The following is a 13,485-nucleotide window of genomic DNA, read 5'->3' on the forward strand; positions in this document are numbered from 1 at the left end:
ACCCACCCATTTAAGATGAGAGTTAAGACACTTTACCTTTTCACTTGTGCCCTAAAAAGAATGGAAATTGCAAGGTGCCCATCTTAACATCTGTACTTTGTACAGTTTGGTATATGATGACGGCTTTAGAAATGAGGCTCCATGAACCCACACTTTGCCTTGTTCTTTCAGTTGGACATTGGACTGGGGAGGGATGCATCCAGGCAGACATTTAACAGGTGCAGCTTCCATGATCACTTCCTAAAGATGCCCCTGATGAATTTCTGCCTGATGCATCTCTGATCAAGTCAAAGTGTGGGTGCATGGAGCCTCATTTCTAAAGCCATCTTCATATACCAGACTGTACAACATCTTTACAGCTTATATGGCATGGAAATTAAGATGGGCACTTTAACTTGCAATTTCCGTTCTTTTTAGAGCATGAGTGAAAATGTAAAGCATCTTAACTGTCACCTTAAACCAAAGGTTTTGGGATTACTGAATCTAATCTATGGCAGCTTTTTCTGTGTCTTCCCAATTCACAGAGGCAGGTACTATTCCTCAAAAGAGCTTGACTAGGTAGCTAGTTCCTCCAGATCAGGTTACATGTTCTAATGGCAGAAAAGGTGGCATAGGAAATGTTAATAGAACAGCTTGTTGGAGGCAACAAGAAACACCCCATTCTGTATTCTGGATCTGCAGGCTTGCAAACTCTATCTTGGTTGGGACTCACAGAAGTGTGACTTCCCTACAACTGCCAGTATATGGAAAACTCCTAAGCATGTCGCTTGGCCCAAGCAGTTTGGAGTAGCAATTCCCAGGTCAAAAGTGCAAAATGCAAGGCGAGATGGTGCTCCCCATAGCTCTTCTTTGTGTAAATATACACAAGAGGTTGCTTGGTTGAAGCAGACGTAAAATAACTATTTCCTAAGGAATAATTGTTGGCTTTAGCAGTGCTAATTTCCTCTATAAAACACACAGATCAAGATGTCTCACCCCCAGCCAGCAATCACCAGCGCTAATGGACAGACATACGTTGGCAGGAACAGATCCTTAGCTCCTAAAGAAATTCTCATCTTGCAGCTAGGAGGATCTTCCCAGTGAACAGATGAATTTTAAGCCTGGTCATTCACCCTTAGCCCATACAGTTAGTTCAAAACCATTACAGCCATAGTACCCGGGAGAACGCCCACTCAAGATTAAACAGGACATAATGTATTCTTTTGTCCATCATGGATATCACCTTATCAGCTATATTTGTATCACAAACCCCATCAAGTCATGTGCGTTTTTCATAGAACCACCACCCATATGTACTTGGCACTGGCCATTCCATCTGCCTTGCCTTGGCCCTTTTGCCCGTTCCAATTCCAGCATCCTGTTTGGATACGCATCCAGGTCTAACCTGGGCATACGCTTGGTTGCTTCAGAGAACTGGTATTTCGAGGGATATACCAGTCTTTACAACCCCCAAGGTGCACTCTTGAGGGATGAGGGACCCTCCAGGGATCAAATGATGCAGTGCAAGGAGGGAATGAAGTTGTAGGGAAGAAAACCAGTGACCGCCCCACATCATAAGAAGTCGCTTCTGTTCACACAAAAGGCTGTAACAATCCTAGCCTATATCAGCTAGCATGTTGCTCTCAACTGTGATAATATAATTATATGTTTAAATAAATATAGAGAGTGAAAGCAGAGGCACAATCTGTTCTGGGGGGAAAAATGCAAAGCTTTAGAACTGTATCATCTCTAAAGTCATACTACAAGCCGAGAGAAAACTTATTTAAATGTTATCATTTGTGGGTGGCCTATAAAACACGCTACATAAAAAGGTCTTTTCAAGAAACCTTTGAGCATGAAAGGGTTTGAAATGGTGACCCTGAAATAAATACCTTCTCTGCATTAAAGAGCCTTTTCATGAATGCAAAGACTTCTATGGAAAACAATACCTAGTGGTCCACACAATTTCCTGATGGTATAGCCTGTTCCATGAAAACTAGTTCTAAACACAATATAAAATAATGGGACATATCTTTGTAACCTGTGTAACCTCTCTTAGGACTCTGAAACCTGATGCATGGGCCATATACTTTGACTCCTAGGACATTCTGTCAAAGGCTTCTATTGTGGTGTCTGATTGTCTCAATCAAATTTAATAGATTATAGCTTAGTGAATTGGAATGGTTCAGCTGTTGTTAGTACACTTAAATCTGATTCCACTAAGAACTAGTTTTCAGGCTAACATATATGATAACTACTACAAGGCTTCACACGACAAGATATTCTAGTAATTTGTCCTAACACTGATAAAAGGATTAAGCAAGTGAATTTCATGAGACTTCCCTGTAGATATAAATAACAGCCCTTTATCACAGGGAAATAAGAATCAGTTTTTGACTGCAAATTTCTTTTTAGTATTAAAACTTTAGATATTATAGGTTAGATTCTGTATTCAGTATGTGATCAGCCAGTTTCTCTTTTTAAAATTTATATATTTATAAGGCTAATAGTTAAACAAATACAAATGGTATGAAGTACATGAATTTCAGTACATGAATCTTATCAAATTAAACATTTGTGAATCTGGTTATTGGGAAGAATCCAAATCACAGTAATGTTACTGTATTATATTAACTTTTCCAGCATTTTTTTAACCTGATTTAATACAAATAATAAACCTATAAATAGGATTTAAAGTACTGGGCAGCATCCAGGCTAAGACTTGCGTGAGCTGAATGCTTCTGCTTATCACATGGGGGAGAGGGGAAATTTTCACCAACCACGCCTTCTCTCTGCAGTCCAGTGCCCACTGAAAGCAAAAACATGCGGTGTGTTGAGGGAAAGGGGGATAGGTGAAAAATGCCCCTTCTCTTTCAGGAGCAGAACTGTTTCACTTGGATGGAATACATAGAGGGCATGCACATAAGCAGCCCTGCTCGGATTTGCACAGCCCTACTAGGATAAGGCAGATCATGTGAAGTGCCAGGATCAGTACCTATCCTGCCAAGTAGCCTGAGTTTTTTTTAAAGGTAAAGGTAAAGCGTGCCGTCAAGTCAATTTCGACTCCTTGTGCCCACAGAGCCCTGTGGTCTTCTTTAGTAGAATACAGGAGAGATTTACCATTGAGTGTTTTACCCAGGCTTTTACTGAGGTATAAGAGTGTGAGTGTGAGGGACTCTTCCACCCCAGTCCCTGGTTGTCTGGCTGCTCGGGCTGCTTGCAGCTCAAAGATCCATAGAACCAGGCGGCTGGACAGGGGCATAGCAAGGTTGGAGTGGGCCCAGAGACAAGATTTTAAAATGCCCCCTCCCGCCCTCACTGAAGCTCAGCTCATGAAGTAAAGAAATCTTAAATGAGGCAGAATTATGGTAACAAAAAGCATAGTAAAATTTCACACACACACATATATATACACCCTTTAAAAATAATTTAGGATGATGCTCTATTGTGGAACATAGGATATATATACGCGATAATAGAAACATCATCCTAAATTATTTTTTAAAGGTTTTGTAAATTGTGGACAATGCAAGTCATTTAGTGGTACTAGAGAAAGACATGCTGTTCTGATAACTCCAGGTCTTAACACTCACATCAATTTCGGAGGATGAATACAACTGAAGGAAGCCCGGGCAGGTGCACGGCTGGGGGAGTCAGTCATGTGACTTGCCTCTGGGAGGCCCCCCCAAGGCAGTGGGCCCGCAGACAACTGTCTCCCCTTGCCCTATTATAGTTACGCCCCTGCGGCTGGAGCAGTGCATTGTGGAATTTCTGGAGCCCGGGCTGCATTCCCCTGGCCTCCAGATGACCGCACCACTCGTTGCAGCGGCAACAGTGTGGGTGGGTGAACAGCATGGCTCAGGGATCTGCGCATTTGTCTGAGGAGAAGGTAAGAGCAATCCTGCTTCCCCAGCCGGACCTCTCTGCCCCACCATACAAGGTGGTTGGTGTCAACAACCTTATAGTTTATTTCCAACCATCATGAAAAAAGATTAAATTGTCATCCAAAAACCTTTGGTTTAAGATGAACAATAAGATGCTTTACATTTTCACTCATGTTCTAAAGAGCATAGGAAATCCAACTTAAAGTATCCATCTTAACTTTTGCACCACATAAGATGTAAAGACTTTGTATAGTCTGGTATTGTACAGTCTGGTATTTGTACAGTCTGGTATTTGTACAGTCTGGCCTTAGAAATGAGGCTCCATGCACCCACACTTGCCTTGATCTTTCAGCTGGACATTAGGCTAGGGAGATATGCATCCAGGGAGGTGAATCCAACAGGTGAAGCTTCCCCAATTACTTCCTAGAGATGCCCCTGATGAATTTCTGCCTGGTGCATTTCTACATGGCACAGTACTTCCCTGAAATGTAATTTATATATCTGTAACCTGCACTGGATGCAATGGGTAGTTTCAGTCCCAGAAGGTTTCTCAGGTTGACATAATTGCTCACACCTCAGCCAAAGCTGATAACAGCAGCTGGATTTGAATGCTGAATCTGTGTAGATGGGAAAACTGGTGGCCATTGATTCCTAATTAATAAACCTTGGGAAACCTAGATCTTCCTTACTCAAGTCTTTGAGGTAGTATTACGGAGGTGATGGCATCAAAAACCCAATGAAAAGATGAATCTGGATAGGCAGGGTTGGATAATGCCCAGTTGGTCCTCTCCCACCAAGACCTTTATCACACCAACACCATCTGTTAGCCATTTGTTGTTTGTGACATTTTGTTCTTATGCTGAGAAACAATAGAAGTGCAGACTGTCTTGAAATCTGATATGCAAAGCTGAGGGAGGTCCTGGGGCAAGATTTTAGGATGGACCTGCCCCCATCATCTGCATCCCCCACTGCCACTACCAGCACTGCCTGCCTTCGCGGTCCCCACTGCTGCCCCCTGCCTTCAGTGTGGAATGAGAGAGCAGCCGAGCCAGAACGAGTGCAGCTCAGGTTGGTGAAGCAGGACTGCCTCAATACAGGAGGGCAGGCTGCCTTAAAGGGGTTCCTGTTCTTATTGGGGGCAACTCTGCCACATCAGCTTGGTGACTTCAGATAGTGGGAGAGGCAGGGGAGGCAACAGCAGGCACCCTTTGACACCTGCAGCCCCCAGACACTTCTCCCATTCCCATGCTGCTGATATGGTATCTTTCATGTGTTTCACATAGCCTACTTTAAAAACTGTTCTCAAACAATATAAAAAACAAATGGGGGAGGAAGGTTCACGGCCTATATCAGGGGCATAGCCACAAGATGGGACAAATGTCCCTGGGCCACCAGAGTCAGGGAGGTTGCCACGGTGCTCCCTCACCCCTTCCCCGGGCACCCCCTTCTCCTCAGTACACCCATTCAGCAAACGAAGCACTCAATGGCTGGGAATGCAAGGCACAAACCATCTAGCAGCTTCCAATTTAGTTTGGTTATTCTTTATATCCCACTTTTTAATTAGACTAATAATAAAAATGACTTACAATAAAAATAATGCAACTAATAAATGATAGTTAATTAAAAATAAATTATACAGTAAAACAGGATATCAAGAGACCATAGAGTGAAAACTTCAGTAAAGAACTTTATAAAAGCAAGATCACTAATTAAAAGCTAGCTTTTATTTTTAAAAAAACACCCAAAAACATCTTTACTATCCTCTGAAACATGGGTAAAGAGGGACTCCGAGAGGGGTAGGACTAAGGATTAGGATGGCAAGTACTGTGAGCCAAGAGGTAGAACCCGATTATTTTGAAACTGTATGATTATAGGGCATAACACTTTCTTTCTATAAAAAACAGGGGTTCCCAACCCGTGGTACTCAAGATGTTGCTGAACATCTGAAGTCCCATCATCTCCAGCCACAATTTATTGTGGCTAGAGATGATGGGAGTTGAGGTTCAACAACATCTTGAGTACAACAGGTTGGGAACCCCTGCTATAAAACATTAGTAAATAACTAAGAAGAAGAGAAACATCCTTATACAGTAACATATGCAGTGATATTCTCACTTTATCTGTAGCCATATTATAAACACATATATTAGTTGTATACTGATGAAAATGAGAACAGCTTACCTTGCATCATTTTTCTTTATTTTCTCATCAATGTCACCAAGTATCTGCTGAAACTCTAGATCTCCCGGAAGTATGTTTAATAAACAATCCAAATTGGAAGAATCAAGAGAATATTCACCGCCCCACTCCATTTCCAGATGCTAAATTAGATAATAAAATGATAATATAAGATAAATAGTACATTTCTCTTTCTTACGATTTCTCTCTCTTATGTGTTCAAATACTATACAATTGAAAATTTAATGGCAAAAAAATGCTAAAGGATTGGAAACAACAGAATACACTGAAATAAATATAAAACTATTTTGTGTTTTCTAAAAAAATCTGTTGTTTAAGACCAGAGTTAAGGCGATCTCATTTTGGCTCAAGGAAAGCTCCACAAAGTCACAAAACTGACCCCTAGGATGGATGCCTTGACAGACGTGCCATGTAATCAGCAATGATATTGTGCAATGTCACAAATTGTCCTCACTTACAGCTTGTCCTGCATGTACCCACACTTTTACTTCCCCACCAGAATGGGGAAACTTGGCACCAACAATGATGCCCCACACTGTCCAAGTTAGGGATGTGTAAACCAGCTCGGGTTAGAGTCAGTTTGAATTCGAACCGGCTCAGTTCGAAGGCTTGACCTAGAATCGAACCAGACCCGGTTCGGTTCTAGGCCAAGCCGGCCCTGGTACTGCATGCTAAATTTGTTCAAAAATTAGTACTCACAGCGACCATAGCTCCTCTGACCCCTGCCAGCCTCCCCATGAGTCCTGAAGATTGGTTTGGGCTTTCTTCTGCCTGTTTAAGCCCATTTTGGGCCTCTGCAGGTATGTGGAGGCCATTTGTTTGACCTCTTGCAGGAGCCATTTGCATGACCCAGGTTAATATCATAAATGCCTGGTTAATATCATAAATGCATCACTGAGGAAGGGTAGGGTGTGCCTCCTTGTTTGAAGGAGGAAATGGTTAGAATGCTTCTTTAAAAGCCTTCCCTGGACCCCTTAGCAACTGATAGTTATAGGCCAGTCTCCAAACTCCCTTGGTTGGGTAAGGTGATTGAGAGGATGGTGGCCAACCAGCTCCAGGCAGTCTTGGAGGAAACTGATTATCTAGACCCATTTCGAACTGGCTTTAGAGCTGGCTATGGGGTTGAGACAGCCTTGGTCGGTCTGACCTCTACCGGAGAATCGAGAGAGAGAGTGTGACTCTGCTGGTTCTTTTGGATCTCTCGGCAGCGTTCAATACCATCGACCATGGTATCCTTCTAGATCGCCTGGGGGAGTTGGGTATAGGGGGCACTGCTTTGATTCCAGATGGTGGAACTTGGTGACAGTTGCTCCTCAGAACAGGAGCAGTTATATATCGAGTTCCTCCAGGCTCCATTCTGTCACCAATACTTTTTAATATCTACATGAAATCGCTTGGTGAGGTCATCAGGAGATTTGGTGCTGGGTGTTATCAGTATGCTGATGACACCCAAATCTACTTCTCCTTTTCATCTTCATCATCAGGAAATGGCATTCATTTCCCTAAATGCTTACAGACAGTAATGGGATGGAAGAGGGATAACAAATTGAAACTGAATCCAAGCAAGATGGAGGTGCTCATTGTAGGGGCTCAGAATTTGATGGATGAATTAGACCTTCCAGTGCTGGATGGGGTTGCACTCCCCCGGAAGGAGCAGGTACGCAGCTTGGGAGTACTCCTGGACCCAGGCCCCACCTTGGTATCTCAGGTGGAGGCTATGGCCAGGAGTGCTTTCTATCAGCTTCAGCTTATTCGACCACTGCGTCCATTCCTTGAAGAGGACAACCTCAAAACAGTGGTACATCAGCTGGTAACCTCTAGGCTTGACTTTTGCAATGTACTCTATGTGGGGCTGCCTTTGTACATAGTACAGAAACTTCAGTTAGTTCAAAATGCAGCAGCCAGATTGGTCTCCGGGGCAACCCAGAGACCATATTATTCCAGTTTTGAAACAGTTGCACTGGCTGCCTGTATGTTTCCAGGCAAAATACAAAGTGCTGGTTATTACCTTTAAAGCCCTGAACACCTTAGGTCCGAGTTATCTTAGAGAGTACCTTCTTCTGCACGACCCCCACCACACACATGTTAAAGTCATCTGAGGAGGTCCGTCTTTAGTTACCACCAACACATCTGGTGGCGACTCAGAGGCAGGCCTTCTCTGTAGCTGTTCATGGACTGTGGAATGCACTCCCTGAAGAAATCCGTAATCTGAGTTCATTATTAGCCTTCAAGAGAGTCCTTAAGGCCTATCTGTTTAGCCTGGCCTTTCAGGGTTTTAAAATTGTTTTTTAAACCATAAATGTTTAGCCTGGTTTTGCAGGGTTTTAAAAACTGTTTTGTTTTAATAATGGTTTCATGTTGTTTTTACAGTGTTTGTTTTTAATAGTTAATTAATTTGTAAACCGCTCTGAGCCATTTTTGGAAGGGCAGTATATAAATTAAACAAACAAACAAACAAACTGATGAGATAGGATGTTCAGTGATGGGAGGTTCCTCTTCAGAAAGTGAATCAACTTCATTCTACAGCCTCACATTTAACTCATTATTTTAAGTATATAAATTCACCTTATCCATTCAGTATCAAGATGGCTAAGAAAATAGGAAACACACAACAATAATCAAACACACAAAAGAAACAGCACAACACTAAAAACACAACACTAAAAACCAGGGTGGATAAAAATCAATGATTTTTTTTAAAAAATCAAAAAAAATCAGATTTTTAAAATTTAAATCAGATTTTTTTGATTTAAATCGGATTTTTTAAAAATAAAATGCTTTTTGAGGAAAATATATTACCATCCAAAGGTTATTCCATCATGAACTAAAGATTAGTTTTTTAATTATGTAGAATAAGGCTGTATATGTTTAATTTTTTTGGTAAATAAATTCCATTAATCCATTCACAATGTCATGCTCTTCCAGAGGTTTTTGTAAGATTATTGGGCAGTTTCTCTGCCTACAAGATATTATCACAGATGCTTGGTTTACTTTTGCAGTTCTCAAAACTGAATTTGACTCAGCAGAGATCACATGCCTCTTCTTCACAGCAAAAATGTTATGACATGAACAGAGTTGAGAAAAAGACCTTAATCCTATTGTTCTACAAACCTATGAATACAGAATCAACCCCTTCAGTGCTAAGTTTCAAGAAGTTCAGTGAAATAGAATAGAAACAATATTTTTCTGATTGTTTGGAGTGGAATAGATCTGCACAAGAAGAAAGTGAAACTAAGTGTGAGGAGGGAGGGGCAAGCAGACAAGCAGTACAAAATGAAAGTGAAACTTTCTGAGCACAATACTGCATAGCCACAGACAGACAAGTCTTTGGATCTTTTTGTGTGTATGACCTGAGGTTTATCACATGCTTTCCTTGGAGGAAAAAACTATAATGGCAACAGGCCGTAAAAGAGACCCAGTTTGGCAATATTTTAATGAAGTTCCTTTACCTATCAGTAAGGCAGGCATGCGTGCAAAATGCAAACACTGCAACAAAGAAATGCAAGGCCTGGTGGCCCGAATGAGGCAACATCATGAGAAGTGCTGTGATGAAGATGACCAAAGAAACACATTTGAACAGGCAGGATCTTCAGGTTGGTAAACATTTTTATTGAATCATATAATATTTCTAAAGACTGCCTTGAACTGTCATGTTTGAGCAAAATTATATTTCTTATTATTACTGCATGTTACTGTCATTTGGTACAGTTATGAAGAAAAGCAAATATTCCTTTTGGGGCAGTGCTGTGTACAATAAGCAGAAATTGTATAAACAATAAAATAACAGCATTGACTTTTTTGTTTAGGGGAATTCATGGATTCTGGAAACTATCCACCTTCAAGATCACCATCCTCCTGTTCTACAGTTTCAAGAGTTATCCATCCAGGATAGTGCTTCATTAGCATCATCATCAGACACCCACAGCCACATATCACTATCACCTAAAAGAAAGAAAAAATCCTTCCCTCCTGGAACCACCATAGATAAGTTTGTGATAAAAACTAGCAGATTAGAAAAAGAGTTAATTGATGAAAAAATTGCCCAGTTTGTTTATGCAACGAACTCTTCTTTCTGTCTGACTGAGAACCCACATTTCATTAATATGGTTCAGTCACTGAGACCAGGATACAGTCCACCCGGCAGAGCAGATGTTGCAGGGAAACTGCTGGATAAAGTGTATGACAGAGAAATGGAGCAATGTGCAACAGCTCTGGAGGGTAGAATTGTTAACCTAAGTATTGATGGGTGGAGTAATGTCCACAATGATCCTATTGTATGTGCTTGTATAACAACAGAAGAAGGGAAAGTCTTCCTTGCACAAACAATGGATACATCAGGAAATGCACACACAGCAGAATACTTACAAGAAGTGGCAGTAAAAGCTATAATAACATGTGAACAAAAATTCAAATGTCTAGTACGCAGTTTGGTCACAGACAATGCTGCAAATGTATCCAAGACAGGGTGGATTTGATTTAAATCAAACTGATTTAAATCATGATTTAAATCACGATTTAAATCACTAGCAGGGTGGATAAAAATCAATTATTTTTTAAAAAAAATCAAAAAAATCAGATTTTTTTGATTTAAATCAGATTTTTTTGATTTTTTTAAAAAAATCATTGATTTTTATCCACCCTGCTAGTGATTTAAATCGTGATTTAAATCATGATTTAAATCAGTTTGATTTAAATCAAATCCACCCTGATCCGAGATGAGAAGAAATTTAGAAGAGCAGGAAGGGAATACAAAGCTAATAACATATGGTTGCAGTGCTCATTTGCTGCACCTCTTAGCCAAAGACTTAAGTGTTCCAGAAATAAAGACTAATGTTGTTGAAATTGCTAAATACTTCCGTAACAATCACTTTGCTGCAGCAGCTCTGAAAAGGATGGGTGGAACCAAGCTAACGCTCCCACAAGATGTTAGATGGAACTCTGTGGTGGACTGTTTTGAGCAGTATATCAAGAACTGGCCTATTTTGATGACAATTTGTGAACAAAATCGAGATAAAATAGATGGCACTGTCACAGCCAAAATCCTCAACATTGGGCTTAAGAGAAATGTTGAACAAATGCTGAGCATCCTGAAACCCATCTCTGAATCTTTAAACAAAATACAGAAAAATAGCTGTTTTATTGCTGATGCTGTTGAAATTTGGAAGGAACTGAGTGAACACTTAAAAACAGAACTACACATGGACAGAATTAAATTACAAGCATTAAAAAAACGAATGGGACAAGTACTGTCTCCAGCTCATTTTTTGGCAAATATTGTCAATATCCAGTACCAGGGTCAAAACTTAAGTGCTGAGGAAGAGGAGTTAGCTATGACATGGGTATCCAGCAATCATCCATCTGTAATGCCAACTATAATAAACTTCAAAGCTAAGGGGGAACCATTCAAGAAATATATGTTTGCTGAAGATATTTTAAAGAAAGTCACACCAGTGAACTGGTGGAAGTCACTTAAGCACTTGGATTTAGAGACTGTTCAAGTAATGATTTCACTTTTAACAGCAGTAGCTTCTTCTGCAGGCGTTGAAAGAATATTCTCTTCCTTTGGACTCATTCATTGTAAATTGAGAAATCGTTTGGGACCCGATAAAGCAGGAAAGCTTGTTTTTCTTTTCCAGATTATGAACAAAGAAGAAGATGAAGATGACGAGTGAGCTACAGAGGACAGTATTTAAGTTTTTCATGTGTAGGCTGGGCTGACAGTCTAAGTTTCTTAAAATATATATATGTTGTTTAACCAAATTAGTTAACAAACATGGATGTTTGTTTAAGCAAATAACATATGCTGTAATGTTATTGTTTCAGTTGAATAAATCTATTTAAATTGTTATTATTAAGGTAATGATTATTTTTCTCCTTCCTAAGTACAACAGAAAAGAAGTCCAAATATGAATGATTAACCTATTAAACTGGGGATAAAAAAACTAATATGAAAAGTTGTTATTCTAAAAATCTTCATCTACTTGCATATTAAAGTTATACCAGCAAGAATTAGTCTTTATGTAGAAAACTATGATTTAAATCAAGCCTTACTGACTAGTGATTTAAATCGTGATTTAAATCATGAATTAAATCAGTTTGATTTAAATCAAAACCACCCTGCTAAAAACCATAGTCAAGGCTATAAACCAAAGGAAAGCTAAGGTACATATCAACAGAACACACAAATATTCATCCTAAATTATGAATCAGTCACTAAAAAGAACACCTATTCATCATTGGCTACAAAACATTTGATTGTGTGTATCGCATCTGCAAATTGCTCAGTTTGTCACAGTTTTTAAAAACTGATTATTAGAAAAAGAAAACACTTCCATTCAATACTTTGTAAGCTATACAATACTGCATAAGTAGTACTTCAATCATAGTTTGTTATGTTTCAATTAATTACAAAGCTGCAAAATGTAAAAGGATCTACATACATCACTGCAGTCTACATATGGCTTGCTATAATTTAACACATTTCTCATGTGAAAAAGTCATTTTGTAAACATGACAGTTTAATTTTCATGCCTGCAGTTCCTTTAAGATTTCTGTGTTGTGCTTGTTCATATTAGTTGTCAAAACATTGTATTTGCTCCCCTTAGTCTCACATGATGTCATAGGCTTATGCAGATTAAAATTCGGACATAACGGGGAATTGGAGGCAGAGCAGCCAGAAGTCCTCAAACCTCAACATCTGAATGCGGGAAACTGCAGTTCTCAACCTGAAGGTCGCTCACCAAACTCCAGTTTTAACCCTCAGTTTGAAGTGAGGCTCACTACTTGGCCTCAGGTTTGCGGTTGCCTCTATTATGTCTGAATTCAATAATGGAGGCAGCCTTCTCTGGGACCTAAGTTGAGGGAAGGAAGCTCCTCCTTTTCTCCATCCTGATTGGCTGCCATGGCTGTCTATCAATCAAAGGACGAAGCCCAGCAGCCAGTTCCCCCTCCTCTCTGAAGTTTCGCAAACTGCAAAGAGGAGGCTAGTGCTTATGACTGAATTCAGACAGGTAAACACTTGAGGGGTGGGAGCAGAACTGTGGGACCATTGGTCCTTCAGTTCTGTGTTATGTCTGAATTTGGCCACTGTTTCTGAGCATGCCATTTCAAAACATTTTTTTCCTTATTTTGTTTTAAGTCATCAAGGAATTTTAGCCAACACTGTCCCTAGAATCCACACACATTCTCATAAAACATTTCTGGGGATTTTTTTTTTTAAAAAACCTCTAGGTTTACATAAAACCCATAGCAAACAATAGGCTGAATCCTAATGAGGACTACTGCAAATAGAAAAGATTCCAATTGCATAAGGGAGATTTTTGTTGTGTTTCCCTTCCCTCTGCTGCCCAAAAAACCCTCAACCCTCAGTGACATTTTTTTAGGTGGGGGCTGCAGAAGGAAGCAGTGGGCGGAGGGGTTTGAC

General features: G+C 40.1%; 1 protein-coding gene across 6 annotated transcripts in view; it reads right to left on the reverse strand.

The window, feature by feature from the left end:
- KIAA0825 (KIAA0825 ortholog) overlaps positions 1-13,485 on the reverse strand; it is a 431,089-nt gene that overhangs the window by 371,954 nt on the left and 45,650 nt on the right. For all 6 annotated transcript variants that reach the window (XM_053293916.1, XM_053293918.1, XM_053293915.1 and 3 more), the window contains exon 2: positions 6,045-6,184. In XM_053293916.1, coding sequence (XP_053149891.1) covers positions 6,045-6,175 — 131 coding nt within the window. In that variant the 5' untranslated portion in view covers positions 6,176-6,184. The remainder of the gene's footprint in view (positions 1-6,044; positions 6,185-13,485) is intronic.

The sequence above is a fragment of the Hemicordylus capensis genome, chromosome 2 (assembly GCF_027244095.1).
Source record: "Hemicordylus capensis ecotype Gifberg chromosome 2, rHemCap1.1.pri, whole genome shotgun sequence".
Taxonomy (NCBI): Eukaryota; Metazoa; Chordata; class Lepidosauria; order Squamata; family Cordylidae; genus Hemicordylus; species Hemicordylus capensis.